The 18407-nt window shown below is 33.2% G+C and overlaps 3 protein-coding genes across 5 annotated transcripts; 1 reads left to right on the top strand and 2 right to left on the bottom strand.

Annotated features, from left to right (window-relative positions):
• The first annotated feature begins 1564 nt into the window (after positions 1-1564).
• On the top strand, positions 1565-6897 carry LOC107432190 (zinc finger CCCH domain-containing protein 18). 2 transcript variants are annotated; one of them, XM_048471405.2, is made up of 8 exons: positions 1565-1856; positions 3266-4232; positions 4318-4485; positions 4612-4791; positions 5663-5739; positions 5831-6001; positions 6103-6229; positions 6322-6897. In XM_048471405.2, the coding sequence occupies exons 2-8, from the start codon at positions 3280-3282 to the stop codon at positions 6392-6394; spliced, it is 1749 nt and encodes a 582-aa protein (XP_048327362.1). In that variant the 5' UTR covers positions 1565-1856; positions 3266-3279; the 3' UTR covers positions 6395-6897. The 2 variants fall into 2 exon arrangements, with proteins under 2 accessions (XP_048327362.1, XP_060672867.1); XM_060816884.1 differs by lacking the exon at positions 1565-1856 and adding an exon at positions 2785-2968.
• Positions 6898-8953: 2056 nt separating this feature from the next.
• LOC107432210 (uncharacterized) lies at positions 8954-11627 on the bottom strand. Its single transcript, XM_048471515.2, has 6 exons — positions 11468-11627; positions 11251-11321; positions 11023-11103; positions 10561-10604; positions 9260-9387; positions 8954-9174 (listed from the first exon to the last, which is right to left on the bottom strand). Exons 1-5 carry the CDS (start codon positions 11505-11507, stop codon positions 9288-9290), a joined length of 336 nt encoding a protein of 111 aa, XP_048327472.1. The 5' UTR covers positions 11508-11627; the 3' UTR covers positions 8954-9174; positions 9260-9287.
• Positions 11628-12775: 1148 nt separating this feature from the next.
• On the bottom strand, positions 12776-16378 carry LOC107432209 (uncharacterized). Of its 2 annotated transcripts, none has more exons than XM_048471514.2 (2): positions 15888-16378; positions 12776-15228 (listed from the first exon to the last, which is right to left on the bottom strand). In XM_048471514.2, exon 2 carries the CDS (start codon positions 15112-15114, stop codon positions 12985-12987), a length of 2130 nt encoding a protein of 709 aa, XP_048327471.1. In that variant the 5' UTR covers positions 15115-15228; positions 15888-16378; the 3' UTR covers positions 12776-12984. The 2 variants fall into 2 exon arrangements, with proteins under 2 accessions (XP_048327471.1, XP_015898780.1); XM_016043294.4 differs by lacking the exon at positions 15888-16378 and having other exon boundaries at positions 12776-14892; positions 14988-15128.
• Positions 16379-18407: the final 2029 nt, after the last annotated feature.

Below are 18407 nucleotides of genomic sequence, written 5' to 3'. Positions count from 1 at the left end.
TACCCTTCACTTTTCTTCATTATTACAAGCATATATACAAACAATTTCCGAGTCATTTTCCTTTTTTTTTCCTTTTAACAAGTTCTAGAAGTATTTTATAAATTTGGGTTTTTAAAGAAAGTAAATTTAACCGAAAAGAAAATTGGTGAATTCCATATAAACCGAGAAACAAATTATCTATCATCACTAATGACTCATAATTTTATTTTTTTAAAATTAAAATCTGAGTTAATCTATGAGATAATACTAGTCATAGTTTTTCTAGACTTTATAATGAAATTAACTACCACAAATAGTGTCAGGCAATTATTGGTGCTTTTATTATGAAAAGAATTAAAATAGAAAGAAAAGGGCCAAAAAAAAAAAATAATAAATAAAGAGACACAAAAGGGTTTTTCAAAAAAAAAAAAAAAGAGACACAAAAGGGAAAAAGATTGAAGCAATTATTTAACCACCAATCACGGAGAAGAAGAAGAAGAACTGAAACTTAAAAAATAATAATCACCCTTTTAAAGTGGGACCCAGATATATATTGCCAGGTAGGATCTAAATGGGGTACGGATGAGAGGGACGATGTGGGTCCCACATAAGAGAAATCTGGGTAATTGAAAAGTACATCTTAGCGGTTATGATTCTCTGTCTATCCACAAACAGCACAACACCCCTGGACCCAAAAATTAAAAAAAAAGAAAAAAAAAAAAAGAAAAAAGAAGAAGACTGTTATTCGCCGCTTATGTGCCACCTGTCGTGCATGCAGTTGCTAGATTAGATTTTGTAGAGCTTCATGGGATATAATCAGGACCGTTCATCAACTTCTTGTTGGGCCCACTTCTCGCGATATGTCAGCCAGCCACCCGTTTTCCATCTTACGCCCCAAAAAAAAAAAAAAAAAAAAAAAAAAAAACAAAAAACCGTGCTACGTGGGTCCCACCCAACTGTTTAAATTTTTTCAATCCCACGGTGGAGAATAGATTTCACACTGATTATGCGATACAGACCATAATATATAGTCTCCCAAATATATATGATCCAGTGGACATCTCCAGCTCGTAAAGCTAGAGCCACATAGATATTTCCGAAACTTTTTTCTTTTTTGTTATTTTAATTTAAAAAAAAAAAAAAGGATAATATGATACTTAATTAAAAAAAACTGTTTGGACCTTTTCAAAATTCACGGTGGGTAGTTTTGTCATTACATACGTAGGCTGTTTCGGAAATCCAGGCGCATTTTCAATAAATTCCCGCAATTTTCTGTAACGACGGATACAACCTGTAAATTTAAAAAAAAAAATATATATATATATATATATGTAAATATTTATATATTTAACAACATTAACAATTTGACCAAATGAAAAAAATATATATTTTATTTTATTTTTAATCATTTAAGATAAGAGTAAACTTAAAATGGAAAATTGAACTAATAATTAATTGAATTAAAACAAATTATTAAAAAAATAAATTTTATTTTCTCATGTGATTTTAAAGAGAGAGAGAGATAGAGAGGTTATACATACAATATATATGTGTATATATATTTATATGTGTTTTGATTTGAACTAAAGACAAGGCGCCCTTAAAAGCTATCCTTTCTGTCATTTTGCTTTTTTTGAGAATTGGTGTCGTTTTTAGTGAGAGAATTGGAATAGAAGAGAAGAAGATAAAAATAGCGTAAAAGTTCTCTACACACACAGAGAGAGCGAAGAGGAGGAAGAAGAAGAAGAAGAAGAAAGAAACAGAGAGAGGGTGTTAACTGAGTGATTAATCATCAGTCATGGCCATAGTGGAATTTCAGGCCTTGGATTGGTTCGTCTGATTTTGTTTCTTCTTCACAGTTGTTAAAGATTTTGTGGGTATGATCTTTGTTCAACAATGGCTGCAAACTACCATTTCTTCTTTTTCTTCTTCTGCTCTTTACATGGTTAATTATGGTGAAAAATTCAATTTTTTTTTTTTCATTTGGGTATTTTTTAAATATGCTCAGAACTGTGTCTGTTGGAGTTCTTATGTGACTAGGAACTTAAAAAAAAAATAAGAAAAAAAGAAAATTATATTTTTATATGTGTTTGTGTGTGCGACTTTGTGTATGTGTGTTGGTTTATCACTCTGAATGGTATAATTTTTCTGAAAATTTTCATACTGGATTTGAGATGTTTTTAAAACTATGCGTTGGGATGTGTTTTTGATTTTTTATACTTTAAGAATGAGAACAACAAAATTTTCTTTTCGTTTTTCTTTCTTCCTCTTTTTCTCTGCTCCATTTTACCACTAAATTTCTCTTGTGGGTTTGCTTGGGAAAATCTGTAATGCAAGATGTTGGCTTTTACAATAATTAATATTTTGACCTTTTCTACTTTTAATATACATTAAATCATTTTTTTTTTTTGAAAAAAAATGGTCTTGAGTAATTGTTCAAAATCAAAGTTTCTTTTTGTCTGGAAAGAGCATTTCTACATCTGCTCTATATTGTTTAGTTGGTTGAGTTACATTAATTATGTTCTCTTTACAGTTTTCCATGGAAAATTTATGGATTCCAGGTTTCCTTCTCCTTTCTAATCTCGATCATCATAGAAAAGCATAGTTTTTTTAGTTAGTATTTCTACTCTATTTTGTTTTCTACAGAGTTACAAATTTCTTGCCTATAAAATTTCCTACTTAGAGGTTAATATTTTTTCTAATTGGAAGAAAAAAAAAATGCTTGTTTTTACTGCTGATGCTTCTCTTCTTGAACTGGGTGTTTTGCAACTTTTTTTTTTTTTTTTTTAATTTTTTATCTGGGTTTTATTCAGCTTCCCGTTTTTGGTAAAATGTTGCCTGGATTTCTCTTTCCCTTTTGAAGCTTTGAAGTTTCTAAATTATATTTCTGTGGCGGTAAAAGAAAAATAAGAAAAAAAACAAGACATTATGCGGTTGAAGATAATTTGGTGGCCAATATGTGGAAGATGATTTTGTCAGAACCTACAAGGTTACCTTTAATGATTTTTTTGGTTTCCCTATTTGATATCCATGGCTTTAATGCTGTTTTAAGATTTTTATAGCCGTAAATAGCAGTATGAACTGCTAGGATCAGATGTAAACGTATATATCTGTTTTGTATTGAGAACAAAAAAGAAAAAGACAGATTTTTTCTTTAGCCATTAATCTCCTTTTTCAGTTGTATATTTGAATTTATTTTTACTCAATTGCTAAATATGTTTGTTTCTTTGCAGTTATTATCTGTTTTACTGATATGTTTTTCTTCGATTGAATTTTGCATTTGCAGGTTTAAGATCTGAGATGGATTTTACAGAGTCTACAAGAGTGGTTTATAATAGAATCCAGATTTTAGAGCCTGAAAATGTTTCTAAGATCATTGGCTATCTTCTATTGCAAGATCACGGTGAGCGAGAGATGATCCGATTGGCTTTCAGCCCGGATAATCTGATCCATTCTTTGATCAATAAAGCCAAAACGGAGCTTGGCTTGTCCAAACCGGCAGTTTCTTCTCCAATCTCACCTCATCAGCTGAACCAAGCACCTGTTTCAGACCTGCCTTTACATTTCTCTTCATACTCACCAGCTTCATCAGTGCGTTCAATTTCCTCTCCTGCAACTATATTGGCAGCAAATTCATACTGGGATTCCCAATTAGCTGCTGATCAGCAACATGTGCATAATGTAGACCTTGTTCCACAAGGGTATCCGGATTCAGTTGGTGAAGATTTCCATCTCCAAGAACAATTACAGTTCTTGAGTTTGGAAGATCCAATGGAATCTGTCAATTCGGTTAGTTCAGACTTTTCAAACAATTACTATTACCCTGAACCTGCATTGGGTGTGAGAACCAGTCGAAGGTCTCCAAGCATGCCGGAATTTCCTGTAAAGATTTGCCATTACTTCAACAAGGGGTTTTGTAAGCATGGAAACAACTGTAGGTACTTTCATGGCCATCCCATGGGGGAGAGCTTTTCACAGATTTTTAATTCGAATTCAAGTGAGCTTTCGAATGATGATCATGCCATTTCTCCTGGGTCTCTTGAGAAGCTGGAGGTGGAGCTAACTGAGCTTTTGAAATCAAGAAGAGGTTTTCCAGTATCAATTGCTTCTTTACCAATGATGTATTATGAGAAATTTGGGAGGACTCTTCAGGCTGAGGGTTACCTTACTGAGAGCCAGAGACATGGTAAGGCTGGCTACAGTCTGACAAAGCTTCTTTCTCGATTGAAGAACAGAATCCGTGTCATTGACAGGTGTTTTTCTTTTTGATAGTACTGTTCTTTATTAATCATAAATTCTTCTGTTGCAGTTGCTTAGCTTTTGAGTTACTATTTACAGGCCTCATGGACAGCACTCAGTTATCTTGGCCGAGGATTTTCCAAGATATCTAGAGTATACTGGTGAGAAAAATGATCCCGGTGGCATTGTTGCTGGTTCTCGACAGATTTATCTTACTTTTCCAGCTGAAAGTTCCTTCACCGAGCAAGATGTTTCCAACTACTTCAAGTAAGGATGTTTTGGGTGCTTCCTTGAGAGTTAACCATTGTTTTAACAGATTTTGACTATTTATTATTATTGTTTTGAAGTTGTGTCTCACTGTTTGCCAATTTCCTTGTTAACTATAACCTGTAGCAAATTTGGACCTGTTCAAGATGTAAGGATTCCATGCCAACAGAAGAGGATGTTTGGATTTGTTACCTTTGTTTACCCAGAGACAGTAAGACAGATTTTATCAAAGGGAAATCCTCATTTTGTATGTGGGGCTCGTGTCCTGGTGAAACCTTACAGGGAAAAGTCAAGGCTTGTTGACAGGTAATAATTTTCAGTTTAATTAAAGTTTAAAGATGAAGTAACCTGTTTCCATGTTCAATTTTGTTTAGTTTAAGGTACTATTGTCTTTCTTTACTTTTTATTCTAAATTTTCGGCGTCCATAAGTTAAAAAAGAGAAGGTTTTCTTCAACGATTTCATGCTGTCCCTATGGTATCTTCTGCAGTATAGATTCTGATTGGAAAATCCTCGTTTCTGCTCATACCGTAGAGTGATTTCAATGTATGTGGTTGTTTTTTGGATGTCATTAAGTGGAGTCTTCATTTTCAATTTCTTGGCTAGGTGTTCATTAGCTTGCTAATTGATTTTTTTTTCTCCAACCAGGAAAGCATATCTTTATACTTGATGACAATTTGAATGAGGGTAGGCCATTACATGGAAAATTTGGACCTAATGAATGGTGACTTAAATAAGAAGAAAGTAACTTAGCTTTAGAATATTGACTCAAAAGCAAAAACATTAGAGAATTTTTATCTAAAAGAAGAAACACTGGAATCTTTGAATTAAGTTATATGATGTTGATAACTTTTAATCTGTCTTCTTGATTCTTGGGATTTGACCTTTTGAGTAGTTCACAACCCTCTGATTAACCAGAGGGCTTCTGTCCCTTTATTGACAAAACAAAGTGCTTCCTTTCCATGTTTATCTGCTTTATGAAATTCTCAAATGATGCACTTCTAGGTTATGTTTGGAGTTTGGAATCTATGAGGGAAAAGGAAAAGAAGTATAAAGAATTTTGTTAATTTTAGTTCCTTATATATTTAAAAATAAAAATTAATAAAGCATGCTTCATTTTCCACTATCTTTGGAAATGTATGTCAGATTTTGATTGTATCATGGATATTGGCATACAGGAAGTTTTTGGAGAAAATACAGCCACCCATGTGCTGCAGTCCGCACTTTATAGACGGAGATTCAGAGTTTCACTCTAGTGAGAAAAATATTAAAATAAACGTTCCAGTATATTATTTTTCATTCTGAGGCTATGTTACGTTTTTTAACCTTAATTTATCTTTATGCAGTGCCGAGAGTATGTGATCATTCAAGGTTGCTGAGGAAGCAACTAATTGAGGAAAATGAGCAAGCTTTTGAACTTGAGAGAAGATGTCTTTCGGAGTTGCAATTAGGTGCTAAGCCATTGTCTCATCGTCCCTACTATGGCTACTCAATGGATGATTTGAAACTTCCGGAAGGTTCATCAAATCTTTAACATTAGCAATCTTTTAATATCGTGTTTCATTACATGCTTTCTGTTTTCCAAACCTCCTGACCTATTTTGTTCCATATCCTGCAGCATCTGCAGAACAAGCTGATTTCCCATCTGCTGAGCGTTTTAACTATTTGATGGATGTTTTTAACAATGGTTCAAGCAGTGAGGATAAACTCTGGCATATTAACACTAATTATAAAGACCAAGATAGGTAACCTGGTGTTGCTTTTCAAGACATCTAAAATGAATGTTTATTCAGTTTGTTTAAAAATCCTCTATTTTTCTATTTCTGTTTTATTGCAGCGGCCAAGGACTTAACCTTCCAGAGAGCCCATTTGCATCATCAATGGCGAATGGCATATCAACAGTTATATAGATATTTGGACAAACAGAAAGTATAGAGGTAGAAGATTGGATTCTGAGAGACTAATTCAGGGTTTGATACAACAGGACTTTCTTTCTCTTCCTTCCTTTTTTTTTTTTTTCATGTTAATTATATTTTACCTCAAAGTTGACGGGCAAGTCAACTACGTAGGAGGTCATACGAACGGAGAGAGGAACACTAGAAGGTTCTTCTCCATATTACTTTTTGGTGGAGATAGTAAAGTTAATCGAATACAGAAAGGCTAATATGTAACAGGTTCTTTTTTTTTTTTTTTTTTTTTTTAAATTTTTTACAAGCCTTTTTTCCTTTCTAAAATGTAATCACAGAAAGCAAGCAAGGGAAGCTTGTGGGTTTTAGGAGAGAATGTAATATGTAGTATGCTTTAGTTTAAAGAATGTAGTGAAAGAATTCAGGTTGCAGAGCAAAAGAGGAAAAAGGGTTTAGAGATCTCTGTTACACTGAAACAAATGCTAATAAAATCTAATTTATACAAAGTTTCTGGTCTACCTTTTTACATAATTTTGGATGCATTTCATTTTTTTATTATGAATTTCTTGTTTATATTGGTTTCAATTTATTGATCCACATTTTGTGGGGGTTAAAAAAAAAAAATAGAGATGGGGAATCATTTTTCTTGGAATATAATTATGATTTTGTTTGATCTTCAATTTCACATTCCCTTTGGTGTTCTGTCTTCATCAATGGAGTTACTTTATGCCTTGTTTAAGGAGGGAAAAGGAATTAACTTTTGCAAATGAAAACAAAACCACTCTGTCAACTTTGGTCCACCACTCTTCCTGTTAATTCTTCTTCCTTAGAGCCATATATGAAGGAATCAAAGTGCAGAAGCATTATTGCATATTGTGTTGAGTGGCTCCTCCATCATTATGTTTCTTTTTTCTTATTCTTTTTCAGTCTCCAATTAATTAGTTTTATTTTTATTATTTTTTTTCAGTAAAAGAAACCCATCCATCTTTATGTGGTTTATATAGAATAAACAACTTCATTGGAAGCTGATAAGACTAATAACCTTTCCTGGTTGCTATAATATTGCATGTCCCAAAAGGGGTTTTGATGTTGGCATTTGATGAATATGATAACAGTTGTGGGGTCTTAGTGTGATTTTGTTTCAAGATTTGTGGACCCCAGAAATGGACCTTTGGTGTTAAATTAGGTACAATTGGGTTACCAATCCATACAGAACAAGAGGGTTAGACATGTTCATGTTTTGTATCAAGCAGATAAGCTTGTTATGTCAACAGGGATGCTGTCTTGTGAATTCTAATGTCACACTCCTTGAGGCAAAAGAAAAAAAAAAAAAAAAAATAGCACCAAATATAAGATTGAGATTGAAGGATAGGGAATGTTTTTCTATGGTATAGAAATAGACTCTTAAAATTTTTCAAAAAGGATATTTAAAAAAAGATCTACCAAGACCATAGAATTGGTTCTCAGCTTTTCTCCTTTTCCTTTCCTTTTCAAGCTGTTCTCTATTGCTTGGATTGAAGCTATATTATCTTTTTCGCTTGGTAAGTGAAGGATTGTAAATATGGAGACTTTGACTTGCAACCTTTCATTTGAAAGATGATGATTTTAACCAAAAACCAACCGAAACGGAATCGAGACGGTCACTAGCACTTTCCTTCTGCAACCACCAGCTCTGCTTCACTAAGCAACTAACTTTATTTCTACCTTAGTAAATAAGAAATATTAATCTTTTTTGGAATTTCTTTTTCTAGTTTTTTGGGTCCATGAACAAAAACCATTTAGAACCAACCGTTGTTGTACTGGGACTAAAATATATGCAAACCAAGTTTGTGGGACTTTCTGATTTTGGCAGCAGACCCAAGCACTACGGGTATCTGCACCATCCTGGAGAAACCCAAAAATGGGTTTTGGGTTTCTGCTGGAACTTTGAAATCAAAACAACAATAATTAAAGGGTTTTTCACATGACAATGCCAGCTTAGGGTGAGCAGTTATCGAAACAATCTTACTAAACAGCAAAGCAGCCACGGCACTTCAACCCCCACACACCACTGCAGTTTTTAGGCCTCTTCAGTGTTCTCTGCTTCTTTTTATTGTATTTTGCTGTTTTTCCAAAACTTGTCAATTAGGAAACTCTAGTACAAATCTACATGCATGTGAATTCCAGTGGTTCTAAGTTTTTAACTAAACCTTAAAAAGCATTTGTTGAAATCCTGTGAATACAGCTACATGACAACTATGATGATGCTTCCCCTAACATATGACAAAGAAAAATGGAAGAAATGTTTATACAGGACCAGAGTGACATGAACTCATGCAAATCACTTCCATTCTAGCCCTACATTCAAGGAGAAATATAAAGAAGAGCAAAAAACAAATATTTGATGCATGCGGACAAGTGCTACTTGCAAAACTGCTTGTCAAATCTTGTCATTTCTTGTACAAAAAAATGTGCCAAACTGAGCAGCAACTTGTCTTTTGGGGAAGAAAATATTGCTATGAGACCAAACAGATAATTGTTTAGTGATTTAGATTTTTGCAAGTGGTTTTTGGCTCCACATGGTATCTAAAAGCTGTTTGTCATGTACTTAATAAGTCATAAATGGTTTGCATAAAACTATAGAGACAACCGTTGGACATGTTCTAATCTGATCATCTAAAGTTCCATTATTATGAACAACACCTGCATTATATATCACCTAGTCGCAGAATAAATACATTGATCTTTATATTCATGAAACGAAAGTAGAGAAGGAAAGGCAGATTCAGCACCTACGCCCCGCCCTGCATTCAAGGAGAAACATATAGATGAGCAAAAAACAAATGTCTGATGAATAGATAAATGAAACAGTGATATCAACAACATAACTTGTGCCGCCATTTAAGTTAAAATCCATTTAGAATAGCAAGGAAGCCCAAGCAGCAATGAAAGCGAATCCACCAAAAGGAGCCAAGGTAGAATACTTTCTGTCCTCAAGCAATGCCACAGTATAACACCTGCAAAACCCACAGTATTCAATTAACAATCACTTGTAATGATAGGAATTTAGTATGAAAAAGATTGTTTCTTCACAGAACAAAAAAACTGTTTCAAAATGTTGCAAGAACCCAGAAGTTTTTGGCCTGTTTAATTTCATCAAACCCAGTCCAGTGAATATTGACAAAAGCAGGTGCTGAAAAGTTTCAGCCCTCAATCTGTCTATCATGTGCCGAACAAAATATGAACCTACAACCAACCTTTATAACAAACCATACCCTTGCCACATAACAAGGATCAGTAGTGTCCTGTGATGAATAGACCCAGCATGAAGTCTGCAATCGAAAGTCTTATAGAAACACTGAGTATGGCTAAAAAGTTTCAGGTGATGAATGATTGGGAGGTCTTTACCATTTGACATTATACTTAGACATCTATCTAGTCACCGAATTCTAAAATCAAGTGTAAAAAAATTGGAAAAAATTGAAGCTTATTCTTCATCATCTTTCAGGATTAACACACAGAACAAAAAAAATTTCATAGGAACAACTCATTTTTCCCCAACACCAAAAACTTAGGAGACGAAAAATCTCAACATTCCAAATATAACTCTCAAAAGAAAAGTGTTAAAAATTCAGATAAATGTCTATGGTTCTCAATAATGGCTTGATCTCGGTTAACCATGGCATCTAAATATGATGTCAAACAGAACAGACTCAAAAGCTTGGCACCCTTGTTGTGCAAAGTCTAAGGACTCCAGAAGGCAATATTTTTTTACACTTTCGAAAAGCAGCATTTAAATAGCAAGTGTCATTCCAACAGAGTAGACTGCCTTGACTAAAAGATATATATGATCATTTAACATTAACGGTATTGCATGGATCCTCTGAAAATATGTCACTCTATGGAAAGCAAGATTTAACAAATCACACAACACGTTTCTTGTGAAGCTTACCCAAAAAAATAATAATAAAAATACAAAAAAAAATCATAGGTTTAACCATATTATTAGTTATCTGACTTTTAACAACTCCCTAATAATTACAAGGTGAGTACGTAACCAACACATCGAAACCCTTACAACGCAGATTCAACAAGCTTCACATTGAGATAAATTATATTTTCAAACAATCTAATAATATGAAAGATATTGAATAACCAGAAGAAATCAGTTGCAAAATAGTAGCACTTACGTCCCAGAAAATGCGATAATACCAGCACTCAAAAGGCCGCCAAACTGAAGCAAAAAACATTGCAGTGAAATGAGCAAACACAGAGGCATAAATATGCGCACTAATTTGTATGCACAATGAGCAAAGATACCAAGTTGATTATGCATAGCTTATAATGGTTTCACTTGATATTCAAATCAGAACCTTTTGCTAGTGGTTGTGGCAGTGAGAATGTTATTTTCAGTCAGAGACTGAAGTAAAGGTCCAACTTCAAAAAGAATCAAGAATTAAACTACAACCAGAAGGCACAGAATGGTACATGACCACCTGTCCAATGGCCTAAGTTCACAAGGGAAAACTAGAAAAAAAGCCACTAAAGACAATAACTTCTCTCTCAGCTCAAACTATCTCTGTCTGAATTGATGCCCTCTACTCGGAGGAAAAAAAAGAAAAAAAAAGAGGATTGATAAATGTAGAACTCACAACGTTGGGGCGCTTGGTTATAGGAGCAGAAACCAAAGCTGCTGTGTGAACCAAATGGTACAGGGACGCTGTTTGCCAAACCTTCAAATCATTTGCAAGTAAAAATATTATCAGAATAAACACCCACCCACCCCCAAACAGAACAAAAAAAAAAAAAAACCGAAGATACAAAACATTGAAATATTGGACAAAAAAATAAAAAGGGATAGGAAGGAAACTGAAAGAAACCTCTTTGTAAGTTGGGTTTTGGGGTTTGAAGACATGGGCACCATACGTTCCCAACCCAAGAGCTGCAACTCCTGTTTTTCCACCAAAGATTACAAATTTTTGTTGGGTCTCATAATAAAGAAACATAAAATCTATTGACCAAAAAAAAAAAAAAAAAAAAATTGAATAGTAGTAGTGAGGAGTTGAATTGTATGATAGAAGAGGAAAAGAAAAATACCAGAGATGGCAGCAACTTTGTGCCATAGAAGAGGATCCATTTGCCCCTTCCTTCAACAGCTTTGCTTTCTTCACAGCAAAGACACGGATCAGTTGACGTTCCTGGTTCCTTAACTTCCTAATGTAGAACACAGCATACACGTCTTTTGCGGGGATTTATTATTTATTATTTTTTAAAAATAAATTATAAAGAATTTATTTTATTTTGTTATATAATTAACGATCTTTTTCCTAACAATATTAATTCTACTGACTAAAATGCTTTTTGACATGCAGTTCAAAAATTTTATTTATTTTTTTTATCAACAATAGTAGCTCACTTAAAATCCTTTTCAATTTGATAAAATTATGAAAAAGAATTATATTGAATTCATACACAATTTGTTCACAAATTCTAAGTCTTAACAAATAGAGAGATTTTTAAATGAAAATATAGATTCCAATACATGTAGTTTGCAATTCAGCAAAATAAATTCTAATATATTTTCCTTGATTTGCTGAGAGTCTTAAGACTAAACAAGATATTTACAGGTACAAACACAACAATCTTTTCCATTCTTTAGGTACAAATTTGTTTTCTTAAACCCACAAAGAACAATTAAAATTTTTCATTAAAATAAAAAAAAAGATTAAGAAGTTCAATCATCGTGGAAACTATGAAATCTTGTAGCTTTTCCACTTTATGCAGGTTTCAAGTTTGGAAAGCTCTTGCATTGCTGAACCTTTTATTTTTATTTTTATTTTGTTGTTGTTGTTGTTGTTGTTCAAAAGAGACGTTACAACGGCTTTGCAACTGAGAGTAGTATTACATAAACCAAAAATGGTTTCTATATGAGTGAACGTGAATGCAACATTTTTGGCGTGCTGTATGAAGCAAAGAGAAGAAACTACTCAGTAACTCTGCAAGATCGATTTAATTTCTTCAACGCGATACAGAAAAATGGCCCCTTGCATCGATTTAAGAGTCAAATTGCGACCACAAAACCAAATGTCAATTCTGTGACAGGTGACACTTGTCTCAGCAACCAAAAATCTCTGTAGTTGACTGTAAAAGTGATAGCAAATAATATAATGTGGGTTTTGCTTCATCTCAGCCAATATCCAATATCCTAGGAGGACCCTGTTCTTCATAATCAAAAGCTCATATAATGTAGTTTTTGGTTCCATGGCTCATATGGTGGTATAATCTGACCTTGTAGCCTTCAAATTATTTGGCATATGTGGCTAAGATATTACAGATTACACTCAGTTGTCCATTTGGCAAAAGTTGGAATTGAATAATATTTACGTCTCTATAGAAACAAAAATGTAAAAAAGCAGTCATTATATTGGAAAATCTAATGATAAGTTTTACTCAGTAAACATGGCACCCTCTTAAACCATCAGGGGTTAAATGTTGCAATGGTCTCTGACCAAGTGTGACATATTTGTACAGTTAACCTAATTTTTTTTTCTTTTTTTTTCTAAAGAATGCTAAAATGAACTCCAAAAGTAATTTTGCTTCCCTGCTTTAGTGTGTTAAGCCTCTGCCGCTGCAACAGCATGAAGCAACTCATCTGGAGTTGCAGCCGGGTCCAGATCCCAGCATTTTTCTGGCAAATTGCCCTCTCCTCCCTTCAGTAACCAGGATGGCACCTGGTGTGAAAAACGTAACATTTCTCTCCTTGGTATCCACCGTATGGCATCCTTGTCGGTGTTTCTTGCATATACTGTCTTGAATCCAGCCAATTTTACTAACGGAGAAACACAAACACCAAGATCTTCAGAGTAATCGTCAAGAACTTCCACCATTTCATACTGGTGTCTCACTTCATCAGGAGTTGATCTGTTCCAATCTGCAGACCAATTTCGATATACAGCCCAAATATCTCCACTTCTGGGATATATGCGAACACAACCTCCCCTACCAGCTTTTTCACGGGTCAAAACATGAGAGAAAACATTCACTTGGTCAACAACATCTGAGCTCCAGGCCCTGAAGTTTCCACAAGATTTAGTGAATCCAAAATGCAGCCAGTTCACAGTCCCAAACTCACTATCGGTTTTAGAGTTCAAGTAAGTGATATGAATCTTAAATGGTTTGACTGAGATCACTTCACGAATCAAACAGTACAATCGAGGCATACCGTCCTCTTCATCATACAAGGCCCATATTTGTTTTGGCTTGAAGCATTCCTCAGACCTATCTTTGTCAAAATCATGGAAATCAGAGTCGGGGACGGTAATTGAGAGAGGCCCTGTTCTACTTGGATGTAACTGGCGACCAGATGTATCTGAATCTACTTTTTTATTTGTCTCTTTAGCTACTACTGCTTGAACAATTTCAGCCTGTTCTTTTGGACTCTTCACTGCAGCAACTGCTGCTGTTGATGCCAACTTCATCTCCTCCAGTTTCTTCCGAATTTCCATCCTTGCCTTGTCAATCAACAATTTCCTAGCATCAAATGCTGGTGCAATCGAGGAACGTTTACTTTGAATTTCATTTGCACTGGAAACCTTCTGCTCAACCCCATTGGCATTGCCATTTGCTGCTTTTGTTTCTGAAGCAGATTTTGAAATATTTTCATCATACCCATTTCGGAAACTGGCTCCCACGACTACTTTTCTTTTCTTATCAGGTCTATTGGCATTAGAAACTGGCACTTCATTATTGCCAGTACACAGATTGGAATTTATGTTAGCCACAGAATTTGTCACAGACCGCTTTCCATTGGATCTTGATTTAACCTTTACTCCAGCTTTGTTCACATTTCCATGAACCTGATAAACACCATCAGAGGCTACAGTAGATGGTCCATTAGGGCCCACCACTCCAGTCGAAGTTCCTGAAAACGAGCTCCACTGAAATGAAACATTTGAAACATACTCATAACCATGTGCAGAATGATATCCTGAGACCCCATTTCCAGTGAAGAAGGTAGCGTTGGAGGGAACATAAGTAACCCCTTCATAACCATGAGTTGTATATCCATTACCAGGCACATAGGACCAAGGACAATAAGGGAAAGATCCAGTGGCTGGAGCTGTACCAGTTTCCACAGCAATGAAAATACCCCGGCAGTTTTTACATGAAAGTCTCTTATTCACATACTTCCGGAGATATTCATACTGAACTTTACAGGAGGTGCAAACAGTCCAGAAAGTGTCAAGTCTACCATGAGAGGTTGATGAATTAGAACAGTTATTAAAACCTGTAACCCCGGAAGCATGAACTGAAGATAAATTTGTCTGGTTTACTACAGAGGCTGACTGTTTGCTCCTCAGGACATCGTAAGAGCTTCGTCTGGTACTATCTGACAACAAATTCCATGCTTCAGAAACAAGTTTGAAAGCGCCATCAGCTCCCACACATTTATTCTTATCAGGATGAAGTAACACGGCCATCTTCCTGTACTGTTTTTTCACTGCATCTTTATCTGCAAATGGCTTCAATCCAAGAATCGAATAGTAATCAGCTTCACCATTAAATTTAACCTCAGAAGCAACATAAACTTCAAATGTGGCCACCATTTGAGATATACCCTCTAGTCCTGGATACAGTGTTTTCGCCTTCAGTGCATAATTTTTTGCACCCGCAAAGTCTTTTTCTGCAAATCGCTTCTCAGCGATCTCCTTCGCTTTAAGAGCCTCCTGTTTGTTAGTTTCCATGTAGAGAGCTTAAATCACTTAATACCAAAAATTTGAACCCAAAAAGCTATAAACTACCCAGCGTCCTTAACTGCCGAAGGAGCCCAATTTGCAAGTATAACCACATTTCGATTTCTGCAAATATTTAGAAAGAAATAAGAAAAAATAAAAAATAAAAAAGTGAGAGGATTTAGTGCCTATCAAGCTTCAAGAATTTCCAACTATGAACTGTTGATTGACCAAGTCATCAAAAGTTTACTACCTGAGACCGTATTGACAATAAAAGCAGAGACCATTTTCTCATGCTTATTCAAGCTAGAAAATGGAATCCAAACTGAGGACTTATGCTAATTGAACGGACTAATAATCAAATATAATTAAAAAAACCTAGAATCGTAAGCAAAGACTCGAACTTTTTATTTTCTTATCATCCGAAGAACAAAAATAAAAAAAAAATAAAAATAAAAACACACTTAAAGAATTTCATTTTCCTCATTTTTCTCGAGAACCAAACACTTTTCACTGCTCAAATCGAAAGCCCAACTTGAAATCCCGCCAAAGCATAAAAAAAAAAATCAGCTCAATTTTCCAAATCAAGCTCAAATTCCACTAAATTCACAGCCAAAACAGAATGCGCAGAGATCGAAATCCCAGCACCGAAAAGAGAATCCAACTAAAAATTCATAATTTTTCAAAGCCCGTATTTTACAGTCGTAGATTACTAAAAATTAAAAGTGCACAGTAACAGTTAGCACGCAGATTAAAGTAAAAAATAAAAAATAAATAAGACTCACTGAAACTTAAGCAGAAATGGAGGCGAAGAAGACCCAGATCGCCACGTGTATTTGGGAGCTCGAGCAAAATCAAGCTTGGCTGATTGTGAATCTCACTGTACCTAAAGCACAAACACAGAGAAAACCCATTTTTTTTTTTTTTTTTAAATATTGCAAAGTGGAACAAAAGGTTCTCTTAGGGTTTGGTTCGTGAGAGCAAATCGGGCCTGTGGTTTTATGCTTATTTCGGGTCAAAGTGAAGGTCCAGCTCCGGCAAATCGGCGGCGAGGAATTGGAGATTCCCGTCGATTTTGCCGATCGGAAAAATGGAGGACCCCAAAAAAAAAAAACTTACTTTGTAAATAAAAATGATTTAGATTTTTTTTTTTTTTTTTTTCAGCGAGAGTAAACGGTATGTTAATAGTATTTAATGGTGGAGGTTGCTATTTTGCGCAGTGGTGCGTTATGGGCATACCTTTGCTTTTTTTCTGATTTTGTGTTTAGAGGTGTGTTTGGTAGTGGGTAGGGGAAGTGGACTTTTGGGTTGGATTTTAATTTAATTAATTATTTTTTGTTAATTGCCTTTCAATTAATTAATTAATTAATTATTCATTAGCTATTATTAGGTAAGAAATTCATTTTTAAGGTAAATGGCAAAAATTTTTTCTTTTTCCTTTTAGCTTTTTATTGCATGGAATACAAGCTAACAACAAGAAACAACATTCCTCAATTGGACTCCTATGAAAATATTTATATTTTTAACATATATATTAGGTAAGAAAATTGTTGTGTCCATTTTTTTTTGTGTTGGGTTCTCCCTCTTTTATAAGATCCATTTTAGATTATGAGATATTAGAATCCCATGTCTTCTAAATTACACACCTAATGTATTTGTTTATCGTATAGAACTAGCTGTCATAATCTGTACTTGTACATACAAATCTTGCTTTCTACTTTTTATCAGTATTTTGTGGTCATAAAGAATTGTTCAATTCGAGTACATGTGTTTATGATGTAAATAATGTTTTACCTATCTGGGCCTTGTGTCCAAATACAATATATATATATATATATATATATATATTTTTTTTTTTTTTTAATTTAGGACAATTTTTTTTAAAACTTGATAAATATTAAAGACTCCTTTATTCCATACTACATTTTATTATAAAAAATATCACTATACCTTTTCATATTTCAATTTCATTTTAATATATTATTATTTTTTAAAACTCTTAATAATAAAGTTAAAATTTATCATAATTACCTTTCATTTAATTATATTTTTTTACTCATTCTTAAAAAATTAAACAATAATGAAAATTAATAAATAAAAATAATATAATTAAATTCATAATTAACTTTGTTTTTAAAAAAAGATAGTTTTAAATTTATTAAATGTTGATAAAGTTAATTTTTAAAGTTGTATTTTAAACAATCATACGATTATTATATATAACTTGTTATATTTTTAGATAAACTGAGAAGGGGGAATTTAGTATCAATATTTTAAAGATTAAGTAATATTTAAGATAAATATGTATATAAGTTTTGTGTGTGTTTTATTATTATTTTTTTTTTTTGGTTTTGTTTTGTATTTTTTTAACGTTTTTAGAAATAAAAAAGAAAAAAGAAAAAAACAGTCAAAAGAAGAGTAAATAAGATTAAATTTTAACTCTATCAGTAAGAATTTTAAAAAGTGATGTTATATTGAAATAAAAGCAAAATGTAAAAAGGCTGTATTAATATTTTTCATAATAGGATGTAATAATCAATAAATAGTAAATTAAAAAAGTGATATAGTGATATTTATCCTTTAAATTTATTTTGTCATAAATACACTTAGATTTCATGTTGTTACAAAATCTTCATTAACTTTCATTTACTTTTCTATATACATCATAATAGATTAATTTTTCAGTTTTTTCAATTAATTTTTATAATTAAAAACCAAAGAAAGATTAAAAATTAATATTTTATAATTGAATAATATTGTTTAAAATATAATTATGATATTTCATTGTTAAAATTAATGATTAAAAATTGACAAATACGATCTAAATGATAAATTTTCAAAAATGTAGAATGTAACTATAATTAGGACAAACTCGGGGGGTATAATGAAATTTTCCCTTTTATTTATTATTACTTTTATTATTATGATTATTATTCATTTTATAATTTTCAGTTGCATATTGCTGAGTTTTCAATAGGAATTTTTTTGGTAAAGTTTCAAAGGAATGATAATAAACATAAAAAATATAAACGTTCTCTCATTGAGCTGTCTCTTGTGATTTTTTTTTTCCCCTTAAACAAGGAATTCAAAATAGATTGGTAATTAAACGTTCTCTTTGCAGTGTTACTCTCTAAAAGGTAACTATATCAAAACTTTCATGTGAAACGTTTATAATTAGAAAGACTGGTTACATATATTCAACTTCAACTTGTAAAAATTTGAATATCCGATTATTATATGAAAAAAAAATAGTAGATTTATTAAAACACAAGTAAAAGAAACTAATAAACTTATCTTCTAAAAGG

The sequence above is a fragment of the Ziziphus jujuba genome, chromosome 4 (genome assembly GCF_031755915.1).
Source record: "Ziziphus jujuba cultivar Dongzao chromosome 4, ASM3175591v1".
Taxonomy (NCBI): domain Eukaryota; kingdom Viridiplantae; phylum Streptophyta; class Magnoliopsida; order Rosales; family Rhamnaceae; genus Ziziphus; species Ziziphus jujuba.
The sequence above is the reverse complement of the archived record's forward strand: the minus strand, read 5'-3'. Positions and strand labels throughout refer to the sequence as shown.